Consider the following 18,381-nt stretch of genomic DNA (forward strand, 5'->3'; position numbering starts at 1 on the left):
AAAATTTTAAAAATACATATTTTGCCTGACAAAATTCACTGCCATCAAGTCCATTCAAATTCATAGCCATGTCATATAGGACAGGGTATAACTGACATGGCGTTAGCAGCAGAGAGCATAATCCGCTGCATGACCAGGGCTCATATTTCAACTCAAGCCTTGAATTTTTTCTTCAGTTCATTCCACTTAAGATATGCAAAGCAGGTTCTCCCTTTATGGTTTTCTAATTCGAGGCCTTGGCACATTTCATATCATATTTTACTTTGACTCCTCTAGGTGAGTTTTCCAGGACTCCTGTTAGCATCGTGCTTATGAGTTAGACTGCTAACTGCAAGGTCAACAGTTCTAAACCACAAGACACTCCATGTGAGAAAGATGGAGCTTTCTACTCCAGTCAAGACTTATAGTCATGGAAACTCACAGGGGCAGTTCTACCCTGTCCTACAGAGTCACTGTGAGTTGGCCTCAACTCCATAGCAGTGAGTGAGGTGAATTCATTACCAACCTTTCAGTCAGTAGTTGAGTACTGGAATCATAGTACCAACCATGTGGGCCTATACTTTCTAAAACACTGCCTTAAATATTCCAGCATCCAACTTTAAAACTTTAAGTGATATCTTATTGCATATGAGATTTATCAATCCTTTTCAAGCCCAGCTCAATGCCTTTCTCTTCCAAGAAGCCTGTGTTTACAATTCTAACTTACAATGTACCCTCTCCTTCCTTCCTTCCTTCCTTCCTTCCTTCCTTCCTTCCTTCCTTCCTTCCTTCCTTCCTTCCTACCTTCCTTCCTTCCTTTTTCCCTTCCTCCTTCCCTCCCTCCCTCCATGCCTTTCCTTCCTTCCTACTGTCTTGCTCTTCAACAACATCCTATACTTACACGTTAGTAAATTTCTATATGATTAATGAAAATCTTCTACCCCTACTTCTTCTAACCACCGTATCTCTAGCTCTTATGTCTGTCGAGCGCTTCGCATCATTCCCAACTCTTTGCCCAAAGAAGGGTACTATTCAATCTCCACTGTTAAAGACAAAAATGAATTTGCTAATAAGCAGTAGTCTAATTAGGACTCTGGTTTTGAACCACCAGAAATGAGAACCAATCCTACTGTACTGATTGAATGGCAATTTGCCCATGTGCCTCAGTTTTTCCATCTGTAAAATATGGGATGTAGACAAGTTAAGCTATGTAGATATAGTATTTAATACTAACATAAAAATTATAAGTGCTTTGTAAGTTAAATGCTACATACAAATGAATATCACTTTTATTTACTTTATAAATTGAGTTAAATGATCAATCTTGCCCATAAGCATAACCATAAAATATATGCTCTGGTTATTTCTTATACCGAGAGGAATTTGGTTAAAAAGTGTGTGCTTCAACTCTTCAATCTGAGGATTTTTAACTACAGAAATATTTCTAGAATTTCATTCTATCTTTAAAAAATCACTGTCACCAAGTCAATTTTGACTCAAAGACAATGCAATAATATTTTAGCTGAATAATGTTAAAGATTAGTTACTAGTTTCTTACAAATACTATAAACAAGAAAATACCTCATCCTTTTAGACTACTATATCTTATCAACCATGGTTTTAGACTGGGTCTATATCAAAGTGGGGAAAGAGCAGTGTTCATTAACTGGTAAACATAAGTCGCTGTCGAATAGTCACTCACATGCTTCTGCCCACTGTAATTTGAGGACAAGTATTCTTATTACTATTATTTTTTAACTTTACTAAACTTTGCTATCAAATCTTTCACTTTGTTTTTACAATAACAAGGAGCTTAGCATAACTTTTTAGATTTACAATTTACCAAAATCATAATTATTGGTTTGAAAACCATTATGCATGATTCAGATATAAAAGAATCATAGCATTGAGTAATAAAAGATAAAACTGTTGGTCCACCAGAAAGATTTCTTGAGCCCTTGTAGTTATCTCTCTTCAGTACTGAGCACACGATTTTAATTAGTCTTATTTTGGTGCAAGGAAATTGTTCATTTTGAGGGAAATAAATTTCAGAACTTTCAATCTGTCATTTTGGAACTCAGGAACCTTACTTCAATTAATGTGGCCTGGTGGGCTGAATTTGAAAATGAACATAAAAGATAAGCAAATCACTCATTTAAGAAACCAAGCTTCATCTTTTTAGTAAAAAATTCAATATTTTAAAAATGCAACAGTGTCTTAATGTGATTAAAAAATAGATAACCAAATATTCCACTTGGGAATCCAAAGCAAGTCTCAACTTTTCTGTCTCTAAGAAAATTCCCCCAAGGAAATGGCTGCGACCCGCATGGTTATTGTGCTGCGTGAGCATGAAGGGCAGCCTTATCGGGATCCTTGCAGGAAATGAAGTAAAGGGGGACTAGCAAGTTCAATTCTGGTTTGTGAACTAGAAAGTTCAATTCTGGCATATTTAAAAGTATATCAATGGAAATAATGGTAATCATTTGCTTCATTGTACTTATGTAAGTTCGTTCAACCACATGCTTTTGGCACAGACTGTAGGGCCCCTGTGTGTCAGTTTGTGTTCAATTTAGGTGCAAGCCTTTGCCAACTCCCAGCAGCGCTGGATATAGCAGAGTGAGACACTGTCCGATCCCTCACCAGTCTCAGAGTGTCCTGTGTAAGTGGACCCGGGACTGAAGATGGCTCAGAGGAAAGCAGGAAACTGGCGAAGCTATAGAAGAAACCCTTTAGAATGTTGGTGGCTCTCCAAGAGATCGCATTAAAAAATCTTGGATAAAGTGGGAGAAAATAGGCAATGAAATTCAAAATCACGAAAAAGACCCTTTTTACTGTACAGATAGAGATGGGTAGAACTCCCTAGATTGCTGCCCTTAGTCAGTAGTCACCCTCCAGATCTGGAACTGAACTCTCCCGCATAGATCAATTTCAGCCAAACTAAAGAGAGGTCTATGAGGGGAACAATAACATTAGGGAGGTGTGTGTTTAGAACAATCCATCATTTGATAACCAAAAGACAAATTCCGAAGGGTAATAAAGAAGGCAGAATGAAAACAATAAGCACAAAGGAATGAAGTAAATGATGTTAATGTGTGAGTATTGCCATCAATAAGATGAAACAATAGCAGTATGACTTGTTAAGTGGAAAACTTATCTACTTAGCACACCTTCACCCATTTCACAATGAAAGGTTATTTTAAGAAGTTAGTGAGCATATGATTGAAATAACTAATGCCAAGTTCTTGGGTAAGTAGAACACAAGGTGAAAGCCAAAACTATAAAACACAGGGGCCAAAAAATAAACCAGGATCTAGCTAACATCTGTAGACATCAATGACTTTGAAGAGAAGTTTAGAAATAAAGGTCACCACTAATCTGGTAAGACATCTGTTTTTAAGTTCAGATGAACTGTGAGTTGAGTTATTTGGGTATACCTTAGACTTTGAAGTTCATCCTGCCTCCAAGAAGTATGATATCAAAACAATCATGTTTATAATTATTACTTCCAGAGCAATGCCTTTGCAATTTACAATTTTATTTTAACTTCATAAAATTGAAAGAACAAGATTTATAATTTGGTGACTGTTAGAACACTATCTGTCAAAGGTGATTTGACATATCTTTAATATTAAATCACTTGGCCCTAATCATTATGGGAGCAGATCACAAGGCATTCATATCTCTGTCATGAGTGCTTTGTGGCTTTTGTGATCCTTCGACAATACAACCAAACCCATTACCGCTGGGTTCACTCTAACTCACAACAACTCTCTAGGACAGAGTAGAACTGCCATGAGTTCTTGAGGGCTGTCGTCTTTATTGAAGAAGACATCACAGCTCGCTTCTGTGAAGCAGCTAGTAGATTCGAACCACCAACCTTCTGGTTAGCAGATAAATGCTTGATCACTGAACCACCAGTGTTCCTTTTAGACATAATAAAACAGTTTAAATTCCAATCAGAAAAAAATAAAGAAAAAGTTTTATAATCAAAAGTTAATAATATATTTTGATCACATACTAGTTTCTAGTTTCAAATTGAATAGTTCTCCATCTCTTTCAGAGAAAATTTGCACTTAAGTTCAGGCCTCTCCATGCCGGCGAAGCAATGCTGCCACAGTTCAGACCTGCCTGGGCATCCACTAAATTGAATAACATTTCCAAGTGCATTTTATTTTTCATTTGTGTCAATAGCCTTCTCAAGCATTTGTTATCTGTCAGCTGGCTATTCAAATTCCTGGTGAAGTGGAGACATAGGACCAGAGTAATAAAATGGTATTACAAACCTGGGGAGACTTATTTCCACCTCCTCCTCATGCATTTCAGAAAACCACTTTAGGATTTGATGAGCAGTAATCAGTTTTTCCACTTCCTCAATGTTGACATTCTCTTCAGGAAGTATGATGATCAGACTAAGTTCATTGCCCTTGTAAGGTAATTCCAAAACCTGGTAATTCATAGAAGCCTCTGAAAAATAACCTGGAACAGAAGAAATAAAGTGATCAATGCCATCAGCCATTCCCAAAGCCGTGCTTTTGGAATGATGTTTCGCACGTTACCGTATCTTGTCCTCAGAAGGGCTTTCATCATGGGTATCTGCACAGCAGAGCCATCTTTCTGAGTGAAATTCATCAGCTGTGTATTCTCCGTTCTGAACTTTTGTTTCCAATCTCCCTTGAAATAAATAGCATTAACCAGGACCAGTCGAGTCAAAGGACCAAACTCTTCCCCTGAAAACATGTCTTTAATTTTTCCTGTGATGGAGATAGAGCAGGTGATAAGATAGAAAGAAGAAACAATGCTTCAATATAACTGCTTGAAAAAGAATTAAAGCAAAATTTCTTTTTGCAGATCAGTTATGGACAGAAGAACTACATAATTTATCATCTAACCGTGCCCAATTTGAGAGGAGAGGGGAGCACTAATAACGGGCATATGATCAGCTGAGTAATAGACAGCCTTCCTGAAAGTACTTATTTGTGCAGACCATCTTTCGGAAAAACAAAAAGCCAAAGATCTCTTCCTACTCAGTAGTGTTAATTGAACTTTATTTCAAGATTCATAGCAAGTCAATCACAATTAACAAGTCAATGGCAAGCCCAAACTTAGCAAGCTTGTGGCTGTTGCCTTTAACCACTGAAAAGGGATAAGATAACTGACATGATGTCCATTCTCCAAGCCACTAATCCCCCGTCTCAAAGCCCAGAAAGTGTTTCTAAGTTAGAGATCATAACTGATACCACTGTGCTCTCCTCAATGTGCCCTGTTAATAGGAGTTTCTTATGAACCTGCGTACCACTCCCATCTCACACCCAGTTTACGTTTCTCACATAAAGGATGCCCTCACATTTGGTGCAGATGACTGAACAAAGAAACGATTGTTAGCTGTGGACTGGTGTATACTTTTCATTTCGCATGCATTATTATCAAACCTTCCAGTAATCCTGAAATACTTTTAGTACGAACTTCACTTTAAATGGGGGCATAGTTTATAACCAGCTGGTATTTGAACTTAAGCTCCTTCTGCCTTCAAGCTATGAGGTCTTTCTACTACATTCCTGTGTAGTCCACTTGACATTTTTGTCCATTTGTATTTAGATTACCACCATAGGATAAGACTCTCAATGCATATTATTAAACATTACCACATTTAACAAAGATGTGTTAATTATTTACAGAATATGTGGGAAAGAAAGCATTTGGGATTGAAATCCAATGTCTAGCTGGTAAAGGATATTAATTTTGCCTCCATCCTTGCAGAAAATCTATGCTTGAAGAAAAATCATTTAAAATGACTCTATTAGGAATTTTAAAAATAGATATCATTCCCCAAACAAAACAAAACAAAAAAAGAATATGTATACTTTTCAAATAGGTTTCTCTAAGTTGTCTAATTTAGGATTGATTTGAAGAACAGTGAACTGAAATAAGAGATGTGATTCCGCTGTTTGAGAGTTTAGTTGGAAAATATTTGGCCATTCTTTAGATATTATAAACCATGAATACAATGACAAATAATGATTTTATAACAAATGGGAAACTTTACCATCTGTTTTGCTTTCTACCCAGGTACTTATTGCCTCTGCACAAGCCTTTGCATCCTGAAAATCCACCAGTTTTATAGCACTCTGGAAAAAATCCCTGTTGCCATGGAGATACTGTTCTTTCACAGTGAATCCTTCTTGAAGGTAGAGGGCACTGGCAAGATTAAATGTAAATTCTTGTTTTTTCTCTGACATGGCAGAGAAAAATGACTTCAGCGCAGAAAATTCTTCTCCTAAAAAATAATTATAATCCATACTGAAATATCACACAACATCAAAACAACAGCTTTTCAGTTTTGTATCTAAGGGCTCTGATTTAGATCACCGTTTTTTTTGCACCTTTAGGTAAAAATAATGATCCTAAGTTAGTATAAATATTTTAATAATTTTTTCCTGCAGAAAGATGCCTTTTTTTGAGAAATCAACCTTTATAGAGAAAGAATGTCTGCAGATTTGAAATAGTCAAAAACAAAAATATGTCTTCATACAGGTAAAAAGCAGGGCTTTGCTTAGAGTCAAATGTAGTTAATTTTTGGTCGTTGGAAATTTACGTACAGAATCTCCTTCTCCACATAATCTGTTGGTGAGGTATTTATCAAAGGGGGTGCTAATAAATACTGATGGGGTTTGACAGTGACAACGATGAGCAAGCCTTTTCAATATTGCTTGCATGTCAGTGTCAGAAAGCATTGCTCTCTAGAAGCAAATGCATGTGTCTAAGTTTTGAAATTTACAAGGCAATCTCTATAATCATCTCTAGAGATGCGTAAGAATCAGGATTGCCTGTTTCTTCAGGTTCGTTAACCTACATACTTTGGCTGTCTACAAGAACAATAAAATTCTGTAACAATTCCAGCTAAACCACTAGCTAAAAGACTCAGTCAGACTCAACTAATAGACCTTTGGCCAATTATTTATTGCTGGACTCTTCGGACCATAGACTTGTCACAAAGCTGCACATGCTTCTGAAAGAATTTTACTGTGGTATTTTGCTTAGGAGGCTCCTATTTATTACCAAAGGTTACAAATATATTCATTCCTTTTGCTCAGTCCTGGAGCTCAATCAATTCTTAGGAATTCTATATCAAGCAAAGGGTTCTTTCAGACCCCTGGTTATATTTCTCAAATGCTGTTATTGTTGCTAGGTGTCATAAAATGTCATGTTGATTCCAACTCAGAGTGACCACACAGGACAGAGTCAAACTGTGCCAGGAAGCTTTCTGGGCTGGAATTGTTAGGGGAGTGGGGAATTGCTAGATCTTTTTCCAGCAGAGCTCTGAGGTAGCTTTGAAAGCCCATCTTCCCTTTTTTAAAAAAAATCATTTTACTGGGGGCTCATACAACTCATCACAATCCACACAACCATCCATGGTGTCAAGCACATTTGTACATTTGTTGCCATCATCCCATCATCTTTTTCAAAACATTTTCTTTCTGCTTGAGCTCTTGGTATCATCAGCTTCTCATATTTTCCCTCCCTCCTCCACTCTCCCTCCCTCATGAACCCTTGATAATTTATAAGTTATTATTTTTTTATGTCTTATACTGACCAATGTCTCCCTTCACCCACTTCCTGTTGTGCATCCCGCTGAGAGGGGATTATAAGGGCATTATAATTGTGATTGGTTCATCCTATCTCCCCTCCCCCACAACTTCCCCTTCCTGTCCTGGTATGGCTACTCTCAATATTGGTCCTGAGGGGTGTATCTGTGCTGGATTCCCTGTGTTTCCAGCTTTTATATGTACCCTTGTACATGCTCTGATCTAGATGGATTTGTAAGATAGAATTGGGGTCATGATAGGGGGGAAGCATAGTAGAGGAAAGTTGTATGTTTCATCCTGACTGGCTCGTTTCCTCCCCATGACCCTTCTGTAAGGGGATGTCCAGTTTCCTACAGATGGGCTTTGGGTCTCCACTCTGCACTCCCCCTCATTCACAGTGATATGATTTTTTTTGTTCTGGGTCTTTGATGCCTGTTACCTGATCCTATTGATACCTTGTGATCACACAGGTTGCTGTGCATCTTCCATGTGGGAAAAGCCAATCTTCTAGTCATCAGCCCAGCACTTAACCAAGGTACTCCCACACCAAAAGGTAAAGATATTAATTTACTTTAAAAAACAGAAGTGGTTCATTATTGGAAGTTGTTTAAATCATTTCTAAAAAGATACTAGAGAGCAAAACTTACTACTAAATAGCTCTTGGAAATTGTGGGCATGTGTGCACAGGTGCACTCTATTTTATATAAAAATGGCAGGGCCACCTCCAGCTACAGAGCATGCCAATGTAGGTAAGAACAGGCTACATCTCCCAAAAGCTGCAACCTTTTAGCTTCATATCTTGTCCAACTGCACATGGCGAGTAGAGGCTGCATTTTAACCTGCACTTGCTCTGTGTACGCCTATACAGACGTAAGGGAGCTCCGACAAGTTATAGTTCAGTGTGTTCTTCTCAGGCCAAATTTATCCATTTATTGGCACATAAATATCTTTAGATACAAAATCTTACTTCCTTGTGATTGGTTCTGAGGAGCTTCAGCAATTCTCTATAACCTTGGATTTCTATGCACAAGAAAGGGAAAATTTTTATTTATTTCACTTTTTAATGCACTGGTTGGTTGCAGAAGTAAATCTTTATGACCACCTGCAACCTCAAAGAATTATCTCTATAGCTGGAAGGCTAGAGGAGACTTCAGAGTAAAGGCACCCGAGCTTTTCTAGAAGAATTAATTAGTTCAGAAATGAGGTGGCAGAATTTCAAACCAATTTTCAGGAATTTGTAATTTATGGACACCCTTAAAGGACTGGGATAAAAAAAAGAAGGGGAGTGGAAATGGTTCCAACTCATTTGTCACAGCAAATAGATTTATGTCATGTACTTAAGGTCTAAGACTGTGACAAAGAGGCAGCTGCCCTCTGATAAATCACTGGACTCAAGTCAAGGGAAAAAAATGTCAGCAAGTAGAATAAGGTTGGAGAAGCATATAAAATTATCTGACTCATCAATTTGTTTTAATTTATAGATAAATAACCTCTTTTAGCACATAGTTCAAAAGAACAAATATTCATGTCTCATAATAAGCAACGAGAGTAAATGTATGTCCTTTCCTAAAATAGAGTCATAGACAACTCATTGGTCAAAAGGTGAATGTGACTCTTTTTTTTATGTAAGCCAGCCCCACAGAAAAGTTAAGTGGCTGTTTACTTTCTCTGTTAGTAAGCAACTTACAGTCAATCACGTGTACAACGTAATTGATGCAAAATCTGAAACAATGGTGGTGATAGAAGTGTGGAGGACATTAGTTTAAAGGTGCATATACAATTTTTCATCAACACGCCTTTTATTAGAATGAGGAATCTTAGATCCAGAGAGATTAAGTACTTAACAAATGCTAGGTCATTCAGAGGCCGAGATGGGAGAGGAAAACATGAGCACTCCCTTCCCATAACCTTCTTGGAACAAAGAAGTACCTTCACCTTAGCCTTTGATCAGGAAGCAATATTGTCAGAGGGGAAACAATTCTCAGCAAAATATAAATTCTGAGCAGCCATGTTCACAATTAGGGAAAAGATGAGCACTACGGACAATGAGAGTTAGATTGCCAAGAGTTGAATGTCCATCCACAGATACCCCCCAGCCCACCCCAGCCCCCAAATAGAATAAACCAGATGTTAATGTGCAGCAGTGAGACCGAATCAGGGTATTCGTAGCAGGGAATTTCTGATTCAACAGAAAGCACCTTTTGAAAACCAGTGGAGAGTTGAAGGCAGGGATACTGGAGAACCCGTGACTCTCACTGCAGACACAAAGTTCAGGAGTCTGTGAGAAAGTATAGTAGTAAAGAAAAAATGTTTACACAATCTAAGATTCATAAGGTGTAAAAGTTGCAATTAGGGAAAACATCAATATTACTGCTTTTTTTCTGTTTCTCTCTTTCTACTCCACCACTTGCCCATGTCTCTTACTGTGCAACTTGCTTGTTGCCGTGATTCTGGCTGCAGCGCCACCAGTATTTCAACGACCAGCACAATCAGCCACTACGGCGAGGGTTCATTGACGCGTTCACACTAAAATTGACTAGGAAGAAGGACCTAGGGATCTAGTGTCTTGAGAAACTTCTCAGTGAACACTTGATGGCTAGCAGTTAACATGTTCAACTACAGTGTCGGAATGGAAAACAGTGTCAGATTGCCCTCCACTCAAACTATGGCTTAGAGCTGCTTCCTCAAAGACAAGTCAATCTCCATAATGTTTTCAGAGCCTTCCTTTGCTGAGGGCGCACAGTTCAAAATGATAAAAAATAGTTGCAAATATACATTAATAATAAGAATGTTAAATGTCCAAAGTAAGAATCCAAAAAACTGAAAGCTAAAAGTAAAATTGAACACATAAATATTGATATACCAATTGATAGTGTGTGGAAATGAACTGATATGAACCATTTTGAATTGGACAAGCACATGTCAAACAATGCTGAGAATCACAAATTAAAGAGGAATAACATCCTATTGAAAAGAAACAAAATCAAGATCTGAAGTACACTACTTTTAGTGATATGGCAGTTCTATGCCTCTAAATATAAAACCAGTTAATAACACAGCTGTTATTCAAAGTTACACACCAATAACCAACACTAAATATAAATAAAATGACAAATTCTACCAACCTCTGTAGTCTGAAGTTAATCACATATGCAATCAAGTTGCCTAAATAATTACTGGTAATTGAAATGCAGAAGTTTGAAATAAAGACTAAGGATTGGTTGTTGATAAATATCCCCTTGGTGATAGAAACAAGGATAATGCAGGCACATATTTTCAACATAAACAACAACTATACACGTGGACACCACTGGATGAAATATATAGAAATCAAATTAACTTTGTGTTAAATGTCTTAAAACACGATCAGAGAACAACTAAAAATTAGATCAATTGCTCATATGTAAATGAATGTTGAAAGAGATAAAAATTTAAAGCAAGTCTATGACAACCATTGTATGACCTTAGTATATTTGACCTGAATTTAGAAACCACCGCAAGAAAAGATTTGACACAATGAATAACTAATGACCAGAGACCAGATGAGTTGTGGAATAGTAACATGGACATAATATGCGACAAAACAAAACATCATTAGAAAGACAGGAAATAAAGAAAAGACAATATGGATGTCAGAAGAGATGCTGAAATTTGATCTGAATGTAGACTAGATAAGGAAAAAAGAGAAAATGATGACATGAAAGAGCTGGACATATTTCAAAGGGAAGCTTCCCAAGATTAATCAAGTATTACAACAAAATATGCAAAGACTACAGTTGGAAAACCAAAAGAGAAAACCATTCTCAGCATTTCTCAAGCTGAAAGAAATAAGGAAAAAGAAATCAAACTTTGACTATCAATGTTGAAGGATTTGTGGTCAAGATTTTAGACAGTAAGTTGGAGTATCAAGGTGAGAGAGCAGGAATACAAAGAGCCACTAGACCCAAAAGAATTGGCCAACATTCAAGCATTACAAGAGGCAGAAAAAGATAAAAACTGATGGCACAGCAGGAAGAATTCTGAGCAGCACTGAAAATATTGGCAAGATGCAAGCCTCCAGGAATAGAAGAGACGCCAAATGCGATGGTTCCACAAATGGATGCAATGATAGAAGCAGTCACTTCTATCGGCCAAGAAATCTGGAAGAGAGCTACCTGGTCAAATGACCAGAAGAGAGCCATATTTTTGCTCACTCGAAAAAAAGATGATACACTAGAATGTTGAAATTATAGTGCAATAGTATTAATATTACTTGCAAGTAAAGTTTTGCTGAAGTCAACTCAAAGACATTGCAGGAGTTTGGTTCAGAAGAGCATGTGCAGCAAGGCTCAACACATGTCTCAAAATGTGTTATATGATTTAAATGTTTCTTAGATGGAGTAATAGGATATACGAAAATTAATATAGACCAACAAGACAAAATTTAGGACATATTGGCCTCATTTTACATTATTTACAAAATAAAACTCACACAATTGACTTGGCTATCACCAACAGAATTGTATTTTCTGCAGAAAGAAAACAAAAAAAACCCTGCTTTTATTTCAAGTAAAGCGAATAAAACTTATTGCTAGTTTTCTCAGACAAAAACACATTTCTAGACATAGCTATTCTATGCTCAGGCAAACATACTGAATTCATAGGATTTATTTCCCAACGCAAAGATATGGGTAGCGCGTGTGGTCTTTAGAACACAGTAGTGGACCCTGACACAAATGTTAGCCCCGAGTCTCTCTGCAGGGTCCACACAGGGCCGTGCCTCTAGTGGCTCCCCTTTGCCCTGAGACGCGGGAAGTGGCTAGCCTTGCCACTGCACAGTGTGCAGTGCGTTGTTGCATTTGCGTTGTTTTTGCGTACGCCTCTGTGGATGTGAAACCCAGTCCAGGTGAAACTAGGGACGGTGCCGTCAATGCCGCCATGAGGGATATGCAGAGGGGCTTGAGGGGAAATGGGAGCTGGTTACAATAAGTATAGGAAGAAGAAGATCTAAAATTGATTGTGCAAATCTAAAATTGAAAGTACAACACTTTTAATATGATTGAACCATTGAATTTATATGTGAATTATATACCAGTAAAACTGTTAAAAAGAAAAAGAACATTATGGAAATTTAGGGTCAAGAGTGGCCTTCAACTGGATGACCCAGCATTAAAGCCACGGCAGCTTACTTCAGACAGGGCTTTGAGATACCCTGAAGAATTACTACCAACACACACACACACACACACACACACACACACACACACTTACACTCACACCACTGCCGGATGGGTTATTTAAGTGTTCTCTTAAGTACATTTCCTTTTAAAACTTTTGAGTAAACTTTTAAAATATGTGACCTAATTAATGTCTTTGTTTGGTCTCATTTAAGGGTAAAAGTTTAATTTTAATTGGAAGCAAAACAAGAGAAAGCAAAGGAAACAATACTAAATACACATATAATTCTCTGAGCGAGAGTGTTTACTATAGCACTATTTTAATTAGGTAAATTTTGGAACCAACCTATTTTAGAAAGTTTACAATGTAATGGTATTTCCATACAAGGTAATAAAATGCAACATTTAAACATAGATTTTTGAAGGACTTGCATGATAGAGGCAATGATCATGACATAAGTAATAGTGTAGGAATACATATGTATATGTCTATGTGTATATGTATATGCATGTCTATATATTTGCATGTGCATGTATACACCTGTTACCATGAAGTTGGTTCTGACTCAAGGTAACTCCAATGTGTATCAGAGCAAACTGGCTTCAGAGGATTTTCTATGACTGAATTTTCTTGTTACAATTAAATCGCCAGATCTTTCTCTAAATATAGACACATATACTCTCAATTAATTAAAATCAGCCAAAAGAAATGAGGCGACATAAAATATCCAAATATATTCAGACAACAGAATTTCTCCTTAAGTTATTGCTCTGACAACATCTTCTCTGAGAAGCAATTGTAAAGGAAAGAAACTTATTTAGGAGGCAATTATAAAGGAAAGTATTTGTAATTCTCTACTTTATTAGGATTTTGTACTTTTCATAACATGTTTTATTTATTAAAGTGCTTGACGACCCTGAACTTCTCTCTACTATTTAAAGATAAATGTAGTGTTTTGTCATCTAGTACAAATAATCAGAGGACAAATCTTACCATTTGCGTTTTCCTGAAGTTTTAAAGTTTGTCTTATCTGATGCTGTGCTTTTCCTTTGGCTCCCAGTTGTATCATTCCAAGAACCAAAGTCATTCCCAGCGGGGAAAAGATAATGTTGTCCTTTTGAAATAGACCAATGGCTTGATAAAGATCCACTGCAAATTCGGTGTTTCTTTGAGCCAAGAATGTTGAGGCTTGACTTCCAGAGAAGGTCAGTAAGAGACTCCACCACAAGAGCAAATCCATTTGATTTCTGTACAGTATTTAATTCAAAATAGATCCTCATTTAAAATAATCCCATTTTATCGTACTTAAGCTCAACACAAACCTTCTGATCTCATTGGAGTCTTCTGTCTTGTTAGAATTAACTACCACAAGAGTATGCAATGCCAGTTTTCTGACCACACATCATCTTTTAGGAGAAATAAGCTGGGTTTTAATGGTGGCTTTTCTGTTCCATCAAAAAAACAGCACAAGACATACTCATCATTTTAAAAATAAAACCAAAGAATAAATGGTAACTCTGAAATGTTATCTATTTCAAAATTATCTCTGAGTAGCTATATGATTTTTTCCCCTTTCCCTTCTCATGGCTTTAAACTAAATATTTTTACCTGTGATAACAATGGAATAGTCAGTTCTTGCTATTCTAAAAGGATTTATGGATCAAAAAGTGTCAAGTATGTAATCTAAATATTTACAGCATTCTTTAAGTCAAAATATTTAATAATCCACCTCTTACCTTTCTAAAGAAAATGAGAAAAAAATTACAGATTTAGACCAAATTATCTGTTCGTGGATAATCAAAATGTTATTAGTGTATTTAAGACATCAGTTGGCAAATAATTAATTATAACTCTATGTACTTTGTTTATATTAAAATAATTAACAATATTATGAAGGATATAATTTCCCTTGTAGGAGAATTTTTGTATCAGTGTTTCTCTCAAAGCAATCTTAATGATTACAATTTGTTATTGAAGCATTGTAGGCACATAATAAATTGCAACCTTGAGCAAAAATTTGCCTGAAAATTTCACTTACCTCTTTTGGTTTATGGTCATATCTCAGCAGAAAGCACAAAATACAGATGAATGAAATAAATCAATAAATAGTGCCATACGAGTTTGACTTTCCAATTTATAGTGACATCTTCTACAGTGACTAAAATTAATGCATAATTTTGGAAATTTTAAATAAATTCGCTATCAAATTAAATTAAAATAGCATTCCTCAACTCTACTAAAGGTTCACTATCAATGTTATGGTATATATTCCTCACTTAAAGTACTATTTAGTTTTAAAGTACTTACCCCAATTTGGCTTCCAATTATTCACTGTAATATTACCACTACAATGTACTTTCTGGGAGACACCTAATGTACCTGGAACACCTAATCAGCAAGGCCAGCTCTATTTATCTGAAGGTTGTTGATTAATTGCTCTAAAACAGCAGCAGGTGTTCACTATTTTATATAAAAGGTCAACATGATCCGGTTGATAATCTATGATGAAATATGCAGGAACTGAGATAAAATACAATATATTAGTATAAACATTTAAATTTCTAATATAATTTCAGCCATTATCCCACTTCTTTCATAATATGAAGAAACAGAATTTGGAAGAATGTGCTCAACATTCTAAATTTGCTGGTAATTAGTTCGGTTTGTTTCTCACAGGCCTCCTACATCAGATCACCAGTGCAACCCTCATAAATATTTCTGAATGCCTGTGAGAACAAGAATAAAGCTAAATCACATCCGGAATGCAGAGACAAATTACTGCCGCCTTTACAGAGTTCTCAACAATCCATCAAATTACACAATCATCAGAGGAGTTTCCTGTGGATATAAGGCCGACTTGAGTCCTTAGGAAAAAGATTAGTTATTGAAGAAAATGTACTTTATGTTGAGCAAAAAATTAGTATTATTAGTTTACCAATTTATATCATCAGAATACGAGGATACATAGATAGTTTTATAGGGATGCTTTAATTTGTTCTATGTGATTTTCTCAATGGAAGCCATTGGGCCCATAACTGAACAGGTCTTGATCTCATCCAGCTCAAACCAATTGCCGTGTATTAAACACACGGCACAATTGTGTTAGGCTGGCTTGTCCAGAGAAACAAAACCAGGTGACACATATGTATAAGAAAGAAACAGCTTTATATGAAGAAGCAGGAAGCCTAGCCCAGCCCACCTCAAGTCTATGGGCCCAATGTTAGTTGGCAGTCCCTTCGGCCTCACGAAGCCAAAGGCCCGTGACACAGAAATGGGAAGCAAGATGCAGGAAGATCACAGGCTTGTGGTGCAGTCCCATGGATTCAAGGCCAATGGAAACATGGCAGGGCTCTAACAGCTCCCACGGCGTTCCCAGGAGACCACCACCCCTGAAGGTGGACACACAGTCCCTGCAAGCAGGGAGGGTGAAGGGCAGCGAGAACACTATTGCTCACTCTCTCTTTTATATGAAAGACCAATCTAACCAGGAGGCATCATCGGACTATGATCTGATTGCCACCATTTACTGGAGCTGCTCAGCAAAGAATGGACCCATTGACTGAGTTAAATTAAACCATAGGTCACTACTGACCATCAAGTGCAATATAAATTTTGATGGTCTTGTTGTTGATGCTGTCGACTGCTGGTCTGGCAACCCGGCTCAGGTCAACCTCATGTGTTGCAGAGTGAACAACGCCATAGGCCTTTTTCAGTTGTGATTTTTTATGGAAGTGGTTTACTATGCCTTCATCTAAGGAGTCACTGGGTTGGTCTGAACTGCCAACATTTAGATTGACAATTGATAAGAAACAATTTGCAGCACCTAAGCTCCTTAAAGCATTGATTCAAATAAATGTTTCCGAGGGCCTTGTTAAGCTCTTTGAGTGTCCTAATAGAGACCTAACTGTTAACAACAGCATAAGGAAGTTTGATGAATGTTGCAAACCATAACGTTCTAATTTATTAAAATCCTCAATTGCCCATCTAGATATCTCTAAGTGTCTTCTAAATCATGAGATTTATTCTATTAACATTTGCTCAAGCATAAGCAAATACTATTCTAGCTTTACCTTAAAGCTGTCAGTTTTCCAAAACCATGGTGAAGCACGCAACACAACCACTGTTATCTTTCTATCCTTCAAGACTGGCAGTTCCCAGATTACAAATCAGTTTCATTCCTAAATCTGTGTGCACATCCGACTGAATGTGCAAGTTGGATTTGTACATAAATCAGAGCAATTGGATACAAATTGTTAACATATAGTAATAAATAGTATACCTTTGTAAGCACACATACACACATTGAAGAAGTATTTCCAGATATACTAAAAATATCTTTAACATAATAATACACTAATAATGATAATTCCTTAATAGGCATCACAAAGTAATCATTTGTTATCATAAACCTTAGTATGTACAGAGGTTGCGCTTAACCTTGAATTGCACATAAGTCAGGCATTCCTTATTTGGGGACTGCCTGTACACAAATACTAAACTTGCATGTACAAGACTATCTTTCGATCAATACTTTTCTCCCCATGTAGTGACACCCGCAAACATTCATCACACGTACCCTTGGCTACCAATTATTATGCCTGTACATTACTCAGATATAATTTGATTTACCCAGGAAAGAGCCATTACTTTTCTTCCCATGACAGAGACAGACACTCTGTCTTCTTGAGAACCTTTAATGAAGTTGTTCTGTAAGAACCTTGTGTTTGAGCAGTTCACGCAGAATATGCATCTTCTTGTCTCTTTAGCATAAACACCATGACAATGAACTCCTCCTCTCTGCCTAACGCTCATTTAATAGATGATAAAAATGCCTTAACTGGTAGGGCGTGATCAAGGGTAATGTAACCGAGAGGAATTACTGAAACTCAAATGAAGGCTGAGCATGATAGTGGGACAAGAGAAAAGTAAAAGGAACTAGAGGAAAGAACAAGGAGGCAAAGAACATTAATAAAGGTCTAAATACAGGCATGTACATATGTAGATATATTTATACATTAAGATGGGGAAATAGATCTATATGCACATATTTGTAGGTTTAGTATTAAGGTAGCAGATGGACATTGGGCCTCCACTCAAGTACTCCCTCAATGCAAGAATACTTTGTTCTATTAAACTGGCGTTCCATGATGTTCACCTTCCCGACACGATTGTTGAAGACAAAGAGGACGCATAAGAAAATGTGGTGAAGAAAGCTGATGGGGCCCAACTATCAAAAGATATAGTATCTGGGGTCTTAAAGGCTTGAAGATAAACAACCAGCCATTTAGTTCAGAAGCAACAAAGCCCATATAGAAGAAGCACTCCAGCCTGTGTGATTATAAGGTGTTGAAAGGATCAGGTATCAGGCATCAAAGAACAAAACATCAAATTATTGTGAATGAGGGGGAAGATTGGGGACCCAAGACACATCTGTAGGCAATAGGACATCCCCTCCCTTACAGAAAGGTCATAGGGAGAAGATGAGCCAATCAGGGTGCAGGCTAGCAACAATGAAACATACAACTTTCCTCTAGTTCCTAAATGCTTCCTCCCCAACCCCCATTATCATGATCCAAGTTCTACCTTACAAATCTGGCTAGAGCAGAGGATGTACACTGGTACAGATAGGAACTGGAAACACAGGGAATCCAGGACAGATGAT

General features: G+C 37.1%; 1 protein-coding gene across 1 annotated transcript in view; it reads right to left on the minus strand.

Moving 5' to 3' along the window:
• SERPINI2 (serpin family I member 2) overlaps positions 1-13,959 on the minus strand; it is a 35,661-nt gene extending 21,702 nt beyond the window's left edge. The window contains exons 1-4 of the mRNA XM_075548892.1: positions 13,713-13,959; positions 6,023-6,253; positions 4,536-4,730; positions 4,263-4,455 (exon numbers count right to left, since the gene is read on the minus strand). Of these exons, the coding sequence (XP_075405007.1) occupies positions 4,263-4,455; positions 4,536-4,730; positions 6,023-6,253; positions 13,713-13,959 (866 nt within the window). The remainder of the gene's footprint in view (positions 1-4,262; positions 4,456-4,535; positions 4,731-6,022; positions 6,254-13,712) is intronic.
• Positions 13,960-18,381: the final 4,422 nt, after the last annotated feature.

This window comes from Tenrec ecaudatus, chromosome 4, assembly GCF_050624435.1.
Source record: "Tenrec ecaudatus isolate mTenEca1 chromosome 4, mTenEca1.hap1, whole genome shotgun sequence".
Classification (NCBI taxonomy): domain Eukaryota; kingdom Metazoa; phylum Chordata; class Mammalia; order Afrosoricida; family Tenrecidae; genus Tenrec; species Tenrec ecaudatus.